The 19,984-nt window shown below is 35.7% G+C and overlaps 1 protein-coding gene across 1 annotated transcript; it reads left to right on the top strand.

The window, feature by feature from the left end:
• Positions 1-116: 116 nt before the first annotated feature.
• CUNH4orf47 (chromosome unknown C4orf47 homolog) lies at positions 117-18,633 on the top strand. Its single transcript, XM_035004242.1, has 8 exons — positions 117-242; positions 3,135-3,315; positions 4,834-5,053; positions 6,057-6,194; positions 6,299-6,374; positions 9,372-9,551; positions 15,424-15,593; positions 17,415-18,633. The coding sequence occupies exons 2-8, from the start codon at positions 3,216-3,218 to the stop codon at positions 17,461-17,463; spliced, it is 933 nt and encodes a 310-aa protein (XP_034860133.1). The 5' UTR covers positions 117-242; positions 3,135-3,215; the 3' UTR covers positions 17,464-18,633.
• The last annotated feature ends 1,351 nt before the right edge of the window (positions 18,634-19,984 follow it).

Raw genomic sequence — 19,984 nt, 5'->3', positions numbered from 1 at the left:
TCCGTAGCGTCCTTTGAAACGAGTTCCCCCGTACCCGAGGCAACGCGTCACAATAAACACCTGCGGCCACAGTCGATCGCCGCAGTGCGTGGAGCGTGCGGAGGCGCTTCGCAGCGAGGCCTCGCGCCGGAAGCGCTTGCGCGAGGTGGCTCGCCGCACCTGTCGCCCCTGCCGCTGAGTTAACCCGGACCCGAGCTCAGACGACCTGGTCCCGGCTGTCGGACTGGGTGTCCTTCTGACAGGTGACTTGGTCCTCGGGGCCGCAGGGTGTTGGCCTTCAGATACCTACCTACTCCCTGCCTGCTCCGCGCCTGTTTCCTTAATGGGAAATCTTTTTCCTGTCGCCTCAGCCAGACGTTTTCCTCCCCTCCTTCAGCGCCCCCTCCCTTCAGCGCTTTAAGCGTGAGGGACCTTTCCAAATTCACTTGTGCGACACTGAATTACGTGCTCGCCCGCTTAGACTGGAAGCTCCCTGGGGCCAGGAGCCGTGCCCTTTGCAGTGTTTGCCTAGCTTCTGTCGGCGAGCTTCACCCGGGGGGGGGGGGGTTTGCAAAGTGGTTGTTGAATGAATGAACGATTCTGTAAATGTTGCTCAAGAAGAGTTAAATAGTGGGCACTTTCAAGGCGGGAGCTTCTTTCCTTTCCCCCTCCCCTCTGTGGCTCGCTTTGTTGTGTGCCAGGCGCTGCGCAGGCCCCGGGAACGCGGTGGTAGGGTAGAGCCAAACTCACCCCGGTTCCTGCCTTGGTGGAGCCAACAGCTGAGTGGGGAAGACAGCTGTTAATTAAAGGATTCCCGCACGCTGTATGTGAACTGATAACCCATTAGATAAACCATGGCGAGGGCTTGGAAAAAGTAGTACAAGGTATGAGGTAATTAAAGAAGTGATCAGTGAGCCACACGATCCGAAGCATCAGTGTTAACTGGGGGAGCTAGAGGAGTCAGCACGGTGAAGTACTTGCATGAAGTGAAACAGCGGGTGCCGTGGTCCTGGGCGGGAGCGAGGCTCATCGGAGAACTGAAAGAAGACAAATGGAGCCCAGGGGCCAGGGCGTGGGGTTCCCATGGTGACAGATGTGGGTGATAGCGGACCTTGTGGGCCATTTAAAGGGTTTGAGCCCCTGTAACAGCACAGGAAGCCCTTGTGGTCGGGCAGTGGGATGGAGCTTTGAAACACCCCACAAATGAAAGTAGCACATCCCAACTGACGGACGTTTGCTTTTAAAACAGACCTGATCAGAGGAAGAGGTGGAATGGGGGGAAATGGAAGCGTATCTTCTTCTTTTTTTTTTTTTTAATTTTTATTCTTATGTTAATCCCCATACATTACATCATTAGTCCTAGATGAAGTGTTCCATGATTCATTGTTTGTGCACAACACCCAGTGCTCCATGCAGAACGTGCCCTCCTCAATACCCACCACCAGGCTAACCCATCCTCCCACCCCCCTCCCCTCTGGAACCCCGTTTGTTTTTCAGAGTCCATCGTCTCTCATGGTTCGTCTACCCTCCGATTTCCCCCGCTTCATTCTTCCCCTCCCGCTACCTTCTTCTTCTTCTTTTTTCTTAACATATATTGCATTATTTGTTTCAGAGGTACAGATCTGAGATTCAACAGTCCTGCACAATTCACAGCGCTTACCAGAGCACACACCCTCCCCAGTGTCCATCGCCCAGTCACCCCATCCCTCCCCCACCACCCCCCACTCCAACAACCCTCAGTTTGATTCCTGCGATTAAGAATTCCTCATATCAGTGAGATCCTATGATACATGTCTTTCTCTTTTTGACTTATTTCACTCAACATAATACCCTCCAGTTCCATCCACGTCCTTGCAAATGGCAAGATCTCATTCCTTTTGATGGCTGCATAATATTCCATTGTATATATATACCACTTCTTCTTTATCCATTCATCTGTCGATGGACATCTTGGCTCTTTCGGAAGCGTATCTTCTTACGCTTTATTTTAACGGAGTCTTCACTTGCGTCTTTGATATTACCCGTTAGCAGTGTTGATGCTCAGAGGAGCCACAGTTCCAAAGAGGCAAGTGTGTTTAGTGTCACTGAAATTCAAGGCAAAAGTTTCTTACCTTGGATTATAAATTGGGAAGTATAAGCCAGTGTTTGCTTTATTCAGCAATGTATGCCCAGTGCCTAGATCTAGTTGGTACTTAAAAAATATTATCGGGGCGCCTGGGTGGCTCAGTCCGTTAAGTGACCCACTCTTGGTCTCAGCTCAGGTCTCGATCCCAGGGTGGTGCGTTCAAGGCCCCCCCAACCCCCTTGGGGCTCCACGCTGGGTGTGGAGCCTATTTAAAAAAAATATATTTCATATATGTATTTAAATATATATATATGTATATATAATGATGAAGTCGAGGCAAATATTCCTTAGCTCTTTGGTCTTCCTTTCCAGAACATGTCTAATTAAAAAAAATTAAATAAATACTTGAATGTTTAATGTGATATTTCAAAAGAAGATTCATAGCCTTTAACAAGTACTCTTAATTCTTTGTGCATTATTGTTTGTTGTTCTTAATTTTTATCTTGCCTAGACAATTGTCCTTTCCCATCCATCCCCTTTGTGAACTGATTTTGCCAGTGACACATTTCTTGTTTTCATTTAAACTTGAGAAAACTCAAGAACATAGGATAACACATAATAACTATATGTGTTGTGCATTCTGAAAAACTGTTAATTTCCAACATGAGAGACAAAGCAGTATGTTTAAATCATTTGATCTAAACTGAAAGTGCCCCCCGCCTTATGTAATTATGATTTTTGAATCTACTTTGAACTTCTCAAAAGAAAGGTGCTGTTTACACAGTATTTATACTATACAGTAACAGTTTTATCATTTACAACAGATGAATGGCAATGAGACGGATGCTGTCATACACATGTCTTTGGAATTTGTGGATACTTCACCCAGAGAATCCAGGGGAGGGTTCATGGTGATAATTTTGAATGCTGTTATTCCCCTTCAGCCCCACAAAGTAGATTATTTCCCCACATAGTGTGGGACCATTGTTTTATAGTGAATGCTAATTCTCAGGCTGAAAATTATTTGGACTGAAAATTAATAATTGCCTTTTTCCTAAAATTTTTTTTTCCTGTATTTTTCAATGTAAAGTAGGATTTTGCTATAAAAGAAATAGCCATAAAGAACCCTTTGAAGTTGTCGATATAGAGAATACCACCACAAGAAGCAACCATGCCTATGGAAGGAGGGAAAACTGATATGGAGAGGATTGGCCTGTTCAGTGAGATGGAATATGTTACTGTTGGTGATAAATATGTGTCATCATTTAATCGTAAGTATATCTGGTTTTCTTTACAGCTTAATAGTGGATATTTTCTATATGAAATTTTGGATTTAATATTTAGGTTAAGTGGTATATTTTAATGCTCTATATTTTAGAGCATTAAGTTTAAAGTTGAATAAACTTATGAAATTTCGATAGAGTTAAGAGACAACTTAACTTTATAAGAGCTGGAAGCTCCTTTCACTGGGATACCCTTCCTTTGTGTATTCTCTGTCATAGGTAATTTTACTTCTTTCCAAAGGTGCATGGCAGTTTTCTCTCAGAATATTTTGTTTTTAGCTTATGGTTTCTCAGATGGGACACTCTGTTATGCAAGCAGCATTTACATTTGCATCCCCAAAGGCCATCCATGATTACTTTCCTGAAAAGTGAAATGCTAAGTGAATAGCTGAGGGATTTTTAGAAGTCATAAATAATAAAGAGCTAATGTAAATAAACATTTTAAATGTCTCAGTTAAATTTTTGGCTATTCAATGACTCCTTTGTTACAAAAAGAATACACTGACATGAAACATCTCCAAGATATATTGTTAAATAAAAAAATCAAGGTGCAGAATTGTTTATTATATATTATGCTAAGCATCAAAGATGGAAAAGGATATATATGAAAATATTCATTGGGACATGTTTAAACGTTCTCTGGAAAACAAAATATCATGATTTCCTGTGGGAGAGGAACTGGATGTACAAGTGTGGGAGGAAAATTTATTGTAAAAACATGTTATTGAATTTGGAACCATGTGAATATATTACCTTTTAAAAAATTTATGTTAAAAAAATCAGTGATACAAATTCATATTTAAATAACTGGTTGATTTAAGGATTGTTTGCACTTCAAAAAAATTTTCACATTGCTGAAGGACTTCCCAAATTGAGCTCTCCTAGATCTAAATTATAAAAGAAGCTCTAAATACTTATAAAAACAGCCTTCTAAAAAAATTGCTGAGCTACTAGTATTTCATTGTATAAATATATCACGTTTATTTATCTGTTCTCCTGTTGATGGAGATTTGAGTAGTTACTTGTTTTTGAATATTACAAATGAAACTGCTGTGAAAATTCTTGTTCACGTCTTTTAGTGAGTATAGACACTCGTGTGTTGAGTATATATCCAAGAGGGGAATTGCCTCAGTTTGTGTATGGAACACCCTTCCCTTCAACCTCAACACACACACCCATACACACGTACTTGCTGATAATCTCACACAGTGTTTTCTAGTATATAGATGGGGAAGCATTGGATTAAATGCTTTTCGTGGTCTCTTCCACTCTAAAAAACAGAGTCTATAACCAGGACCTAATTATTAAAATGATTCAGTAGAAACCTCTTAGATCTTATAGTCAATATAATCTGCAACACAGAGCTTTCAGTGAACATTTTGAGACAGCATTTTAGAGCTCAAAACTCACTGGCCCCAGTCCCACAGTTTGAAACTTTTCTCAGTTATTTTTCATGTTCTTTAATTATTAGCTCAAAGTTATGATATTCCTAATTTATTTTTAAAGGACCCTTTAATGAGGCTGCAAGCAAAAATAAACAGATGCTACCTGGGGGATCCAAAGAAATGTCAAATCTCCAGGCAGGTTATTTTGATCCCCATTTTGTAAGGATATTTGAAGGTGAAGGCTATGTAAATCTGAATCAAGTGAGGAGACGGCATATGATGGAAGAAGCAAAAAAAAATCTAGGCAAAGCCTTCCTCCCTAGTAGTGGAGATAAAAAGCCGTAAGTGTATGGGGGAAAAGTCAAATACATCTGCCCATTTCTCTCCTCTAGCCCAAATTGAGTCTTTCTCTGGAGGACTTAAGTATGATTCATTTTTTGAAATATGATTTTTAGGATGAACTTCTCTTAGGTGGAGACAGTTATATTGGGTGATATAAGTTGACAGGTAGTTTTGATTAAGTAGATCCTCATCTCATTAAATTTTTGATTATGTCATTGCTCTCTATTTATGTAATAAAAGCTAATTAAATAATGCAAATACATTTGTTTGAAAACCTTGAAAAAACTGCCTTGGGTATTCTGTGCCCTTTACTCTTTTTTCTGCTTTGTAAAAACTTTTAAAAAGTATACATAAAAATTATTAAATTAGGAGAAGCCTTTTTTGATAAAGAAGATAATTTATCAAGACATGTTATTTAAAAATCATTGTGAAGATACATGCATAGAGTTTAACAATATTTTAGTTGTGACAGTTGTCAATGTGAAGGTTCATTTTTTTTTTCTTACCTTGAAACCACTAAACAAAGAAAATCATATAGTCTGTTACATTATATTATATAGCTGAGCTTTATGATATGACGTTAATGCACACTCTGTAATGTTGACTGTAGAATTTGTGATGGATGAGGATTGGTTGAAGACCAATTTTGTGCTTAATTGTGCTGGGTTTTTTTTGAGGTTAGTAAAACTGCAATCATCTGAATTAATGGAAACTATTATCACTGCCTAGAGATTATGAAATTTTGTTTATGTGGTACATTTAAAATAAGCATAAAAAATTAAAAACATTATCTCATCTGAAAATTTGTGACTTTGGAAAATGGGGGAAATTAGATTAAGAACTAAAAAAATTGGTTGCTTTTTCTTACTAAAGTTAGGCAAGTCAATTCCATTGCATGTATTTTGTTCCTTTTTCAGTCATATTTTATAAATTGTGATCAAATATGTATGACACAAAATTTACTGTATTATTTTGCCTTGTTTTTTAAAAACTGTATTTAAGATGTGGTTTAGGAAGCTACTATGGAACATTAGGTGGTCCTGTGCCATTCTTCAGTGCACAGTCAAGACCCAGAGAAAAATATGAGGCACCTGGAAAGAATTTATACACAAACCCAGGAAAGAAAGGAACTGGATATGGGTAAGATATTTTTCATACTTTCATATCACTTATTTTAAACTTAAAAAAATAAAATTTAAAATTTCTGAATCCTAAAATCACCATTACTTAATTTCCTTCCTTAGCTATGCAAATATTACCATAGGTAAACAGTTTTCACACTCTGCTGATTTCTACGATGCACCCAAACTAAATTATAAGGTAAAATAATCTATTTTAACTTTCTTCAATCTTTCTTTTAGTTGACCTAGAGAGTTCGTTTGTGATCTGATTATGGATTGTTTTATTTTATCAGTATTTGTATTACTAGGGCAATGGTAGACTGATGTTTATGAATTGTGATAATTTTACCTTTTTGATACTAGATTTCCATATCTTGCTGTAGATCTTCTCAGCTCTTCCCAGGCTAAGCTTTTATCTCCTGCTATCGTTGACCACATGTACCTTATATCTCTCTCAAATAGCTGTGAAGCTTCTGTTAACTTGGCCTGATCAGCTATGTCCTGTTTTGAGTAGAAGAGTCATGTCCTAAGCCTTTGCTATATTCCCACCACACCCTAGTATCTGTGGCTAGGACAGTAGTGGTAGTACCCTTGGCCTAATCAAGCCATTATGATCAACAAATGGAATGCAGGAGTGATAGGGAGAAAAGAGAAGGTGGAAGGTACAGAATGGATGAATACCTACAGAAAAGAGGGAGTGATAGGATGAGAGGAAAGTACTCTATTAAATGACAGATATAAAAGCTAAATGTACTGGTATATGCCTCTACACTCATTTTATATAATATTTGACTTTGAATGAAACATAGTCACTTATACAGACAAAGCCTACATGGGAATGAGTAGAGGAAACCTTATAAATTTTGGAGCAGTATCAACATAATTTAACAATTTCAATATAACTTAAAGGAAACTGGCATTAATGAAAAGTCAAGTTTGGACATTAAGCAATAGAACTTAAATGGCAAACATTTTATTAGTTTTAGGCCTGCAGTCTTCAACAATTTTGCCATGGTGAGTTTAAGCAGCAGTGGGGCCACGAGACAGAAGGATAGTAGCCATTTTTGCAAAGGGGTGTGTCCAAACTCAGGAAAAGTTTTCTATTAAATTGGGCAGAAACATTGGTCATTTAATAAGCATCTTTGTTTCTATGTATGGATTATCATAAAATTATGTATAAGCCACTTTTTATCTGTAGGAATAGTAGTAATAACACATAATACATAAACACACACAAGACAGTTTTATCAATGACTCAGTAATTAGTCTTTTTTTAAAAAAAGATTTTATTTATGTATTTGGGAGAGAAAGAGAGAGAGAGCATGAGCAGGGGGTTGGGGAGAGGGATAAGCAGACTCCCCACTGAGCAGGGAGCCTGACAGGCCCCTGGGATCATGACCTGAGCCGAAGGCAGACACCTCACCAGCTGAGCCCTCCAGGCACCCCAGTAATTAGTCTTTTATCCTAAACTTTATGTGCATGAAATACTTTTCTCTCCTAATAGTAAAGTTCTGTTCTTATTTTCAAACTTATTATTTATAAGTCAGAAATTTTATATATTTTTTTAGAATTTTAAAGAGATTACTCCACTGCATTCTTGCTTGATTGTTTCTTACAAGAAATCTGCTGTCATGCTGATTTTTGTTCTTCTATATGTACTTACTGTCCTTTTTTCTCTAGCTACTTTTAAGATTTTCTATGTTCCTCATTTGAGCCATTTGATTATGATGTGCCTTGGTGGTGTTTTCATCTTGCTTCTTGTTCTTGGGGTTTATTGAGCTTCTGGGATCTGTGGGTTTATAGTTTTCATCAAAGTTGGAATATTTTCAGCTATTATTTCTTCAGTTAATTTTTCTGTTCTTCTATCTTTCTCCTCTCCTTCAGGGACTCCTATTACATATGCATTAGATCTCTTGAAATTGTCCCACAGTTTATCAGTGCTCTGTTTGCTTTTTTTTTTATTTCTCTTTTTTCCTTCTCTGTATTTCATTTTGAATTGTTTCTTTTTCTATGTCCTTAAGGTCACTAATCTGTTCTTCTGCAAGGTCCAATATGCTATTAATGCCATCCTTTGTATTTCTGATCTCACACATTGTGCTTTTGCTCTCCAGGAGTTCTACTTGAGTGTATTGTTTTTTTTTTTTTTTTTTAATATCTTACATGTCTCTATGTAGCTTTATGAGCATATAAAATACAGTTTAATTATTGTTTCTATTTCATTCTCTGCTAATTCTGACATCTATGTTAGTTCTTGGTTGATTTTGAATTACTGATTTTTCTTCTTGGTAGAGGTCATATTTTCCTACTTTGTATTATTAGTGATTTTTGATTGGATGTCAGGCACTGTGACTTTTACTTTATTGAGTGCTGTATGTTTTTTTGTATTATAAAAATTCTTGTGCTTTGTTGTGGAATGCAGTGAAATGACTTGGAAACAGTTTGATTTTTTTTCAGGTCTCACTTTTAAGATTTGTTAAGCAGGAGCAATGCTCAATCTAGGGCTAATTATCCCTGCTCCTGGGGTCACCCCTTTCTGTGTGCTCTACCCAGTGCCCTGGGAGTCATGTTTTCCAATATAGCTGATGGAATCAGAACTCTTGCCAGCCCTGTGGTAAGAGCCAGACACTGTTACTTCTAGTCTTTTTAGGCCGTTCTTTTTTTGGCTTTGAGTAGCTTCCTCACATATATGCGCCAATTCATACTCAACTGAATACTCTAGGGCAGGGGTTGGCAAAACAAACACAATATTCTAGTAAAAGGTGACCATACTCTAGCAAAAGGTAATCTTTAAAGCATTGCTTTATGGTAACCTGTATCAGCATCACCTGGGGTGACTGATAAAACTACAGATTTGGGGGCCATCTAGCAAACCAAGAGGATTAGAAATCTCTGAGAGAAGAGCTTGTAATATGTATTTTAAATAAATTATCAGGGGATTCCTATGAAAACTAAAATTTGAGACACACTGCCCCAAAGGATAAATGGAATGGTTAAATTATCCTTACCACTGTGGTGTGGAAGAGGAGATCTCTTTTGTATCATAGAAACAAAATAACAACTGAATGTTTTAGAGAAGTGAACCTAGCCGTATATATTTTAAAAATCTACATGCTTCTGTTAAAATATAAAAGAAAATTTAACTGTTACTTCTAATTTGAATAATTTATGTTATGTAATTTCAAACTCTGATTTACAGAAAGAGAATGAAGAACACCATCGTTTAGTTAAAGGAACACCTTTCAAGTCAAACCTTTACCCAAGGGAATATTTTGATATCAATCCTTATTTGTTTGAGAAGTCTTTACCACCAATTAAAAAAACAGAGAAGAAAGAATTACTTGCACACCCCTTTAAGCCCTCTTCTCCCGGTAAAAAGGTAAGTTAAAAATTTTAGAATTAAAAATTATTACACATTATAAAGAATTGTTTTTTTTCTGGCACATCATTTTATTAGCCATGTAAATAATAAACCTCTGTTTATTATTCACAGTAAGAATTGTGAAATTTATTTTAACAAAATTATGAAAAGTCAACAAAGCCTGGCTAGTGTAGGGAATAATGGAGCTCTTGAAATGAAATAATTACTAATCACTTTAAGTGTATTTGAGTTTACAATGGATTTTCTCAGTGCCTCTCTAGATCTTAGGCATAGTTATTCACAGAACCATGAAAAGCCAGACCATCTTTTAGTTTTTGAAATGTGATTAAAATGAACCCTCTCCTACTCTGCTGAGATTTACAAGTGTGAATAAAAATAAAAATGCTTCTTACTGTTTATAAACCTTAGTTTATACTTTGAGTCTTTTGTGCATTGCCTATTCATTTTCCCTGCAGATTTTCTATTAGGATATTTGTCTTTTTCATATTGATTTGTAAGATCTTCTAATATATTAATGATACTCTTTTGTCATTTGTGTTGAAAATAATTTTTTTAGTCTGTTGAATCTTTGACTTCAGTTATGGTATTTTGTGCTATTCAGAAATTTAATAAATTTGTAGTCAAATTTATCAATTCTTTATGCTGAGTTTTATGTCATTCTCAGAATGACTTTCCTTACCACCAATATTATAAAAATATACATTCTTGATTTCTTCTATTAGTCTTACCCTTTTGCATTTAAATCTTCATTTGAAATGTATTTTGACATGAGCAAGGTAAGGATTCAGGTTTTATCTTTCTCAAAATCCAGGTTTTTTTCTCTCAGAGATTTTATTTATTTATTTGAGAGAGAGGAGAGAGAGAGAGAGAGAGAGAGAGAGAGTGCTCAAGCGCATGTGCACAAGCTGAGGGAGGGGCAGAGGGACAGGGATGAGCTCAGCTTGATCCCAGGACCTTGGGATCACGACCTGAGCTGAAGGCAGACACTTAACCGACTGAGCCACCCAGGCGCCCCTCAAAATCCAGTTTTTAAGGTAGGATGAAACTTTGAGGGAAGATGTGCTCTATATCTTGATTGCAGTCATGGTTTCAAGGGCATATACAGCTCTCAAAAGTCATAGAATTGTAAACTTTAAGTGGGTGCAGTTTATTGTATGTGAATTAGACTTCAAGAAAATTGGTTTTTTAAAAAGCCAGTTGTTCCAAATATCACCGATAGAATTATTTTTAATACCACTGCTTTGAAATTGCACCCTTGTCAAATCAAAACTCCCATTTTTTCCCTTCAATTTCCATTTTATTTGATGTTTATTTCTACCTATACCAAGTTACTTTTAATTACTGTTACATTTTAATTTGGGATGGTCTAATTTCTTGTTACTCTTTAAAAAAATTACATTGGCTAATTGCCCATATTTATTCTGTAGAACTTTGAAGTTATTTTCTAAAGCTCTGGGGAGAAAGATGTTTGGTATTTTGCTAAAAAATTAAATCTTCAGATTTTTGGACGTATTAGCCTATTTATGATTTGAATCTTCTGATCTAGAAATAAACTACTTATAAAAACCTTTAGTTACCTTGTAGGATTCTATATTTTACTTCACACAGGTTTATATATCTTGTATTTTATTTCTATTTATTTTAAGGCTCTGGTCAACAGTTTTTTTCCCATCATATATTCCCTTATATAATTTATCTTTATAAAAACATTTGATAATTGGCCATTTCATTAAGTTTTCTTATGTTCTAATGGGTATTATCTTGATTCTCTTTAGATTTTCAAATATATGATTATATTCTCTGCAAATAATTTTGCTCCCTCCTTTCCAGTATTTATAGCTCTTAAGTCATGTTCTTGTCCAGTAGCTTAGGTTAGCAACAGTGGCCATCTTTTGCCTTAATCTCAAATTTACTGAATTACTTGAATTTACTCTAGTGTAAATATTTATTCATATTTATAGATGCCAAAAATAGGGACAAATCAGAAATGTATGTAGAATTATATTGAATGTTTTGGTATAATCTACTTAGACTATATATTTTTTTCTCTTTTTGACTTGTTATAAGGTGAATAATAATAATAGATTTCTTGGGATGAATCCCACTTGGCCATGTTGTATTAATCTTTAAGTGTACTAGTTTACTTTATTTGTTAATTTTTTAAGTATTTTTTGCATCAATAATTTTAAGTGTAACTGGTCTGTATTTTTTTTTATATGCTTTGTTTTATTTTGTTATAAGTAGATGTTAAGCATAGATTCAAAAGAATCTATGTGTCCTCAATCTGGAAAACTTGAAATATTACAATTATGTCTTTTAATTTTCATTATATTTGGCTTAGATACTGTAAGATAAAGAATGCCTACTTAAATGGCTTATTATGATTCTATAGAGTTTTCTTGGTAACTATATATAATATAAAGATTAAAATTGTGGCAAATCAGCTTAAAAAGTCAAAGCAATTATTTGTTTTGTGTACAGGTCAAAAAATAACTTTGACTTTTCTTAATAGACTATAAGAACAGTATAAAGTAGATCACGTTTTCTTCGCACCTTCTGTTTCTATGTGCTATTCCTTATTTTTAAAAATTTTTAGTATCTTTTTCATCATTGACTGATATTTAATAAACTCTTGTTATGTCAGCCTCCCAGTTGGACAGATCTTACCTTTGGCCTCTTTTCTGAGCATCCTCTGGTTTTGAGCCCCAATTCTTTTAAGGACTGTATCAAAATATATTTGACCTAAGTCTTATTCCCTCAGTAATAGGTTCACCCCTTAACTAGATGATAGCTTGATCTGGTAAACTCTTACTAAAATATTAATACTTGGCAAGAGTTTGGAATATTACTTTCTTATAAACATTTGCATTTTAATAGAGAACTTTTGGAAATTACAGTGTCTTGCCTCGTAAAATTGGCGGCAGGGAGACTGCTGGTATTTGAACAGTACAGGTGTACTTAGTTTTATTGGACTTTGCTTTATTGTGCTTAACAGATACTGTGTTTTTTTTTACAAATTGAAGGTTTGTGGCAATCCTGTTTTGAGCAAGTCTATTGGCGCCATTTTTCCAACAGTATTTGCTCACTTTGTGTTTCTGTGTCACATTTTAATACTTCTTGCAATATTTCAACTTCTTTATTATTATTACTATATTTGTTATGGTGATCTGTGATCAGTGTGATCTTTGCTGTTACTATTTTAATTGTTTGAGGGGTGACATGAACACCACCCATGTAAGATGGCAAACTTAATTGATCAATGTTGTGTGTTCTGACTGCTCCATGTACTGGCCATTCCCCCTTGGGCCTCCCTCTTTCCTGAGAAACAGCAGTTTAATAACCCTACAATAGCCTCTAAGTGTTCATGTGAAAGGAGGAGTTGCATGTGTCACTTTATTATTATTATTATTATTTTTTTTTAGAGAGGGAGAAAGAGACAGAGGTGGGGAGAGGAGGGACAGAGGGAGAGGGAGAGAAAGAGAGAATCTCAAGCAGAATCCCTGCTGAGTGTAGAGCCCTACAGGGCTCGATCTCATGACCCTGAGATCATGACCTGAGCCAAAATCAAGAGTCGGAAGCTTAATGGACCGAGCCGCCCAGGTGCCCCACATGTCTCAATTTAAATCAAATGCTAGAAATGATTAAGCTCAGCGAGGAAGGCATGTCAAAAGCAGAGATAGGCTGAAAGCTAGGCATCTTGTGCCAAACAGTTACTCAAGTTGTGAATGCAAAGGAAAAGTTCTTGAAGGAAATTAAAAGTGCTACTTCAGTGAACACATAAATGATAAGAAAGCAAAATAGGCTTCTTGCTGATGAAGAGAGTTTTAGTGGTTAGAAGATCAAGCCTGCCACAACATTTCCTTATGCCCAAGCAAGGCCCTAACTCTCTTCTATGAAGGCTGAGAGAAGTAAAGAAGCTGATGAAAAGTTTGAAGCTAGCTGAAGTTGGTCCATGAGGTTTAAGGAAGGAAGCCATCTCCATAACATAAAGGTGTAAGGTAAAGCAACAAGTGCTGATATAGAAGCTGCAGCAAGTTACAGCTAAGAAGACTTAGCTAAGAGAATTCATAATGGTGGCTACACTAAACAACAGATTTTTAATGTAGATGAAACAGCCCTTTATTGGAAGAAGATACCATCTAGGACTTTAATAGCTAGAGAGGCGGGATCACTGCCTGGCTTCAAAGCTACAAAGGACAGGCTGGCTCTCTTGTTAGGGGCTAATGCAGCTGGTGACTTTAAGTTGAAGCCAGTGCTCATTTACCATAACCAAAATTGTAGGGCCCTTAAGAATTATGATAAATCTACTCTGTCTGTGTTCTATAAAGGGAACAACAAAGTTTGGATGACAGCACATCTGTTTATGACATGGTTTGCTGAATATTTTAAACCCACTGTTGAGACCTACTGCTCAGAAAAAAAAAAAAAGATTCCTTTCAAAATATTGCTGTTTATTGACAATGCATCTGGTCACCCAAGAGCTCTGATGGCAATGTAAAATGAGATTAATGTTGTTTTCATGCCTTTTAACACATCTGTTCAGCAGCCCGTGGACCATGGAATAATTTCAACTTTCAAGTCTTATTATTTAAGAAATGCATATCATAAGGCTATAGCTGCCATAGATGGTGACTCCTCTGATGGATCTGGGCAAAGCCACTTCAAACCCTTCTGGAAAGGGTTCACTATTCTAGATGCTATTAAGAATATCTGTGATTCATGGGAAGAGGTCAGAATATCAGCATTAACAGTTTGGAAGTTGATTCCAACCCTCATGGATGACTTTGAGGGGTTCACACTTCAGTAGAGGAAGTAACTGCAGATATGGTGGAAACAGCAAGAAAACTGGAATTAGGAGCCTGAAGATGGGACTGAACTGCTACAATCTCATGATAAAAGTTTAATGGATGAGGAGTTGCTTCTTATGTCGGAGCAAAGAAAGTAGTTTCTTGAGATGGAATCTACTCCTGATAAAGATGCTGTGAAGATTGTTGAAATGACAATAAAGGATTTAGAATATTACATAAACTTAGTTCATAAAGCAGCAGCAGAGTTTGAGAGGATCAACTCCAATTTGAAAGAAGTTCTACTGTGGGTAAAACATTGTCAAACAGCATTGCATGCTACAGGGAAATCATTCATGAGAGGAAGAGTCAATCAATATGGCAAACTTCATTGTCTCATTTTACTCTCATTTGGGTGGCTCAGTTGGTTAGGCGACTGCCTTCGGCTCAGGTCATGATCCTGGAGTCCCGGGATCGAGTCCCGCATCGGGCTCCCTGCTCGGCAGGGAGTCTGCTTCTCCCTCTGACCTTCCTCCCTCTCATGCTCTCTGTCTCTCATTCTCTCTCTCTCAAATAAATAAATAAAATCTTAAAAAAAAAAAGAAATTGCCACAGCCGCACTAACTTTCAGCAGTCACCACCTGGTCAGTAAGCATCCATTAACATCAAGGCAAGAACTTCCCATCAGCAAAAAGAATATGATTCACTGAAAGCTCAAATGATGTTTAGTATTTTTTTTTTTTAGCAGTAAAGCATTTTTAAATTAAGGTATGTACATTGTTTTCTTAGACACAATACTATTACACAGTTAACAGACTACAGCATAGTGTAAATATAACTTTTATATGTACTGGGAAACCAAAAAAATCATTTAACTTGCTTTTTTGTGATATTCACTTTATTGCAATTTTCTTGAACTGAACCCACAATATCTCTGAGATATGTCTGTATAGACAACTTTCTTTAAATGTAAAACCAACTCTATAGACAATACACAAATATGTATGAACTTCTTCACAGTCTAATTTTATTAAAAGCATTTTACAAAACTACATTAAATTGTCTTTTATTTGTTTTTATTGTAGGCTGGTGGAATGAAGGCAGGAACATTTGACCCTTACCCTTCACATTCTGCTGACCCTTATGTGGTTAAATTGGCAAACCAGATTTCCAGCAAAGGTGCTAAGATTTTCCACCCACCAAGTGGACCAAAGAGCAGACCAATTGAAAGTATAATGACCTTGAATGTCAAAAGGTAGTAATATATTACCTTAGCCTGTAAACTAAGAAAAATTGTTTTTGACTTTTTGATCCCTTCAAAATAATATCTCCTATTTATACATACTTTAAACAATGACAAATCTGGGTGTCTTTGAAAATCTCAGCTCCTTTTATACAGAAGCTCTTCCTTGTAGAAGTTCTTTCCCATGTTCTAAAATTTCTAATTGAAAAAGCTTAATTTGTCTGTACAAACTATTCTGTTCATAATTTTTAAAGCAAATCTGTAGTATCTTATGAGTTGTTTGAGACTGTTTAGATATTTATAGTTCAGTTAGCAGTACAGATTAACATTGTTTCTCAAAGGGTGTTTTTGATCTTTGTTAAATTATTATCTTTATGTGGGCTCCAGGCTCTCAGTAATTATGAAGAATTCTGATGACATTTAAGACTTCTCTCCTTAAGTTTTAAATAATCTTTCATGAAATCTTCTAGGAAATATTTTGGTTAGTTAAAAAAGCTATTAACATCAGTTTATAATACTTTGAAGAAAAGTATATTGCTAAAGTATTTTAAAAGTTCAATTTTGCCCGAGGTTTGAGTACTCTCAAAACTGAAAAGAAGTTCTCAGGAGTTCAGAATATAAATTAGAAAAGGATAATCCATCATTCCTTTTTTGTGTGTGTGCAAGATCATGAATAAGTGGAAGAATTCATTTGATTACATTTCTATCTATTCATTTAAAAAGTTTTAATACCAATTAAGCTAATTTACGTATTTCTAACTTCAGTGTAATCATACACTAGATTAGGTAAAGGAGACCAAATTCACATTCTTTTCTTTTATTAAAACATCTCAGTACATTTGTATCCCTTGTGAACAGTGATTATAATACCAATCTTACTATCCTGTCCCCAAAATAAGACTGCTCATCATTATTTATGTAATTTAACTGTTGTCTAAAGGCATAATATTCTAACGGGCCTAGTTGGTGGAAATGGGAATATATGGAGTCTTCTTTTCATGTCCTTTGATCTTCATCCTTTGGCAAGCTCCTTATCTATCAGTACTCTGCCCAACTCTGTCTATGTAATATAGAACAGAGAGTAAAATTAGAATTTTCTTCACCACACTCACCCTCAAATATATGGGATTTTTAGGGAGGTGGGGGGGGAGGGGGTAGTTTCAGCTTTTCTGAGTGTTCTTTTCTATCCAGAGAACAGACCTGAGAAAGTTCTATGGTATGTATGTTTGTAGCAGAGAAAAGAATAACTGATTGCTCTTTTGGATAATCAGAAGTTTATCTTCTGTTTAGTAATTTTGAGTTTATTGATACTTTTTATATTATCACAAATACTATCCTAAAGCAAGTTATAACTTCTCTTACCCCAATTTTATTTATTTATTTATTTATTTATTTATTTATTTATTTATTTATTTAAAGCTTTTATTTACTTATTTATTTTAGAGAGAGAGCATGCAAATAGGGGCAAGGGCAGAGGGAGAGAGAGAATCCCAAGCAGACTGCACCAAGGATAGAGCCCTGATGCAGGGCTCCATCCCACAACCCCAAGATCATATGACCAGCCAAAATTAAGTCAGATGCTCAACTGACTGAGCCACCCAAGCACCCCTTACCCTGATTTTAAAATTAATAAACCTCTGGGTGGTATTTAAAATTGGTCCCCTCGAACCAATTTTTCCTTCTTAAATGATATTTTAAGTGACACTTTTTAATCTGGTGAAAGAATTTGGTTTTTGATGATTAGTTTTTTTATTGCAAAACTTTTTTACAAGAATGTACAGATATATTACCTGCACCTAAAAAATTAAATGTGCATTTATTTTCCAATTTTAGGACACTAAATATGAAGAACTACAAGACTGCTTCAGTACAGTCCTATTAGCATTCGGAAGACAAATAACTTTCTAGGTTGTGACTACCAGTAATTCATTATGGAGTGCTAATTATTTGCATAAAACATAAGATGTGGAACATATCTCAAACATTTAAAAGATATTTAAGCCTGCAAATCTAATATTCTTCCTTGTTTTAGTACTATTGATGAATAAATAGTATTTGTTAATAATTTAGTATATGGTTGTTGATCTTTGTTTAGATCTGTGTTCTGGGGAGAAAATAATATTTAGACATGTCATAAAATCCTGAAGTGTTGTCTATCATTTGAAAGCTTACTCCTAATGTTGAAGAATTGCAAGCTCGGAGAGCCAGAGTGAAGGCTGGGGCTAGAGGGGTAGAAACAGCACATTAAGTTCTTACCTTGTGTTTCTTCTTAGAGGTATTTGAAAATTGGATTGATAGCTTATCCAAGTGTCATAGCCCATTAAAGCATTCTTAATATTCAAAGAGAAATATGGATCCACTCATATTGCATAGATTCATGTATGCACATTACAGAGTGAGGCAAATGTCTCCATTTATGTGGTCTCATGCCTTCTACTTATGGCCTGTGTAAAGCTTCATATTAGCCGATGGCAGCCTCAGGATGAGTTGGAGGAAGGGAGAATGGGGAATGCCTTTTTAGTTGAGTTATCTTACAAAAATACAAAGTTACAGGATGGATGGAATTTGTCTTTGGTGTCCTCTTATGCACATTTGTAGCTGTCCAAAGCTGCCTGTCCTGGAACATCCCCCTCTAGGTCTTATTCTCTTGTTCCCAGATTATCTCTTTTTCATTTGCCCTACCACTTTAAAACATATCTGTTCTTGAAAGATATGATTTAAATACATTACTGTAATTCACAGCGAGGTCTTTATCAAACTGTCCTTATTCAGTTGGGTGTGGTGGTGGTAGGATTTAAAAAGGGAAATTTATAATATCTATTAATGTAATATATTGGGGAAGTTATTTTTGATCCATGGTGACTTCCTTAGTACTTGTCCCTTTGCCATTCTAGGCTTCTCAGAGCTGGAAATCAGAATGTATAGAGACTGCAGTACTCTTCTTTCCAACTTGCTTTTTTTTTTTTTCCAGGGGGGGATACTATGTCAATTCAGATGTATCTGGATTTTAAAAGGATTAAAGATGGTACACAGAATTTTTACTATTGTAAAATATAGTAATATATATATAATATATAATATATATATTTTTATATCTCATACAATTTACTTTTTTCTAAAAGAATATTTAAAATCTTTATTTCCTATGCAAAGGACAGTGTAGAATGAACATCTTAAAGATATTATCAAGGATATAATGTGATCCAAAGGGAATACGTTTGTCTTTAGGAATAATTTTACCAGGTGCACATAACTGAATGAAAGTCACATATATTGATAAGTGTTACTAAATAAGCCTTATAAATGTATGCATTCTTTTGAGATGAGGTTTATATTTTCAGATTTTATTAAAATTTAAATAATTGCTCATTTACACTTACGCCTTCATTGGCTGTAATTAATTTTTATTGATGTGCCTCCAATAATAACACACACTTCACATAATATTCATAGATGGGAATGCTCATCTGATGCCTTACTGGGGGGCATAAGAAGCAGTATGACAGTTGGCAGAACTTATTTAGAGTTTACATAAATGCATAGTGTCCATTTACAGAAAAGCAAATGCAGGAAACAGTAACAGGAATAGTGAAGCCTGTAGAAAAACTAAGATATTTGAAATGATAATAAAGGAGCACACACACTTGATTTGAGGGGCATAAACTATTTATGATATCTATTGATTATTTTCTTTTTCTCTTTTCTTTACTCTTTCTTTTCTTTTTAAGATTTTACTTATTTAGAGAGAGCATGTGTGTGAGTAGGAGGAGGGGAAGGGCAACGGGGGAGGGGAGGGCAAAGGGAGAGGGAGGGAGAGAATCTCAAGCAGACACTGCACTGAGCATGGAGCCCCACTCGGGGCTCCATCTCACAACCCTGAGATCATGACCTGAGCTGAAATCAAGAGTCGGACACTTAACCGACTGAGCCACCACCCAAGTGCCCCAGCCTTTTGTTATTTAAATTGTCTTGGTCATAGAAAAATATGAAAAGAGTTTCCATTTATTTTATGAGGCTAGCATAACTGGACAGCTAAAAAGGAAAATAATATTTCTAACTCATTAAAAAAACCTCAAAATCAAGTATCAGCCAATAAATCCACATTTTAAACGATCATAAAATAAGATTGATTATTCTATGACTACTGCAATAGCTTGACATTAGTGGATCTATTATAATTAGCTTAAGTAATATATTAAAATGGAAAAAATACACGTCCCCCCAATAGATGCTGGAAAGCCATTTGACAAAATTAAATACCCTTTCCACTTAAAACCTCTTAGGACATGAGGATTAGGAAGAACCTTTCTTAATTTTTATAAAGGATATATCAGAATCATAACAAACATTAAGCTAGAGCCATCAACAACTCTTAACACTGTGCTTTAGAAAATACAGTTAAT

Source organism: Mirounga leonina, unplaced genomic scaffold (genome assembly GCF_011800145.1).
Source record: "Mirounga leonina isolate KUSES-001 unplaced genomic scaffold, KU_Mleo_1.0 Mir_128, whole genome shotgun sequence".
NCBI classification, from domain to species: Eukaryota; Metazoa; Chordata; class Mammalia; order Carnivora; family Phocidae; genus Mirounga; species Mirounga leonina.
Note: the sequence above shows the minus strand (reverse complement) of the source record. Positions and strands in the feature narration are given on the sequence as shown.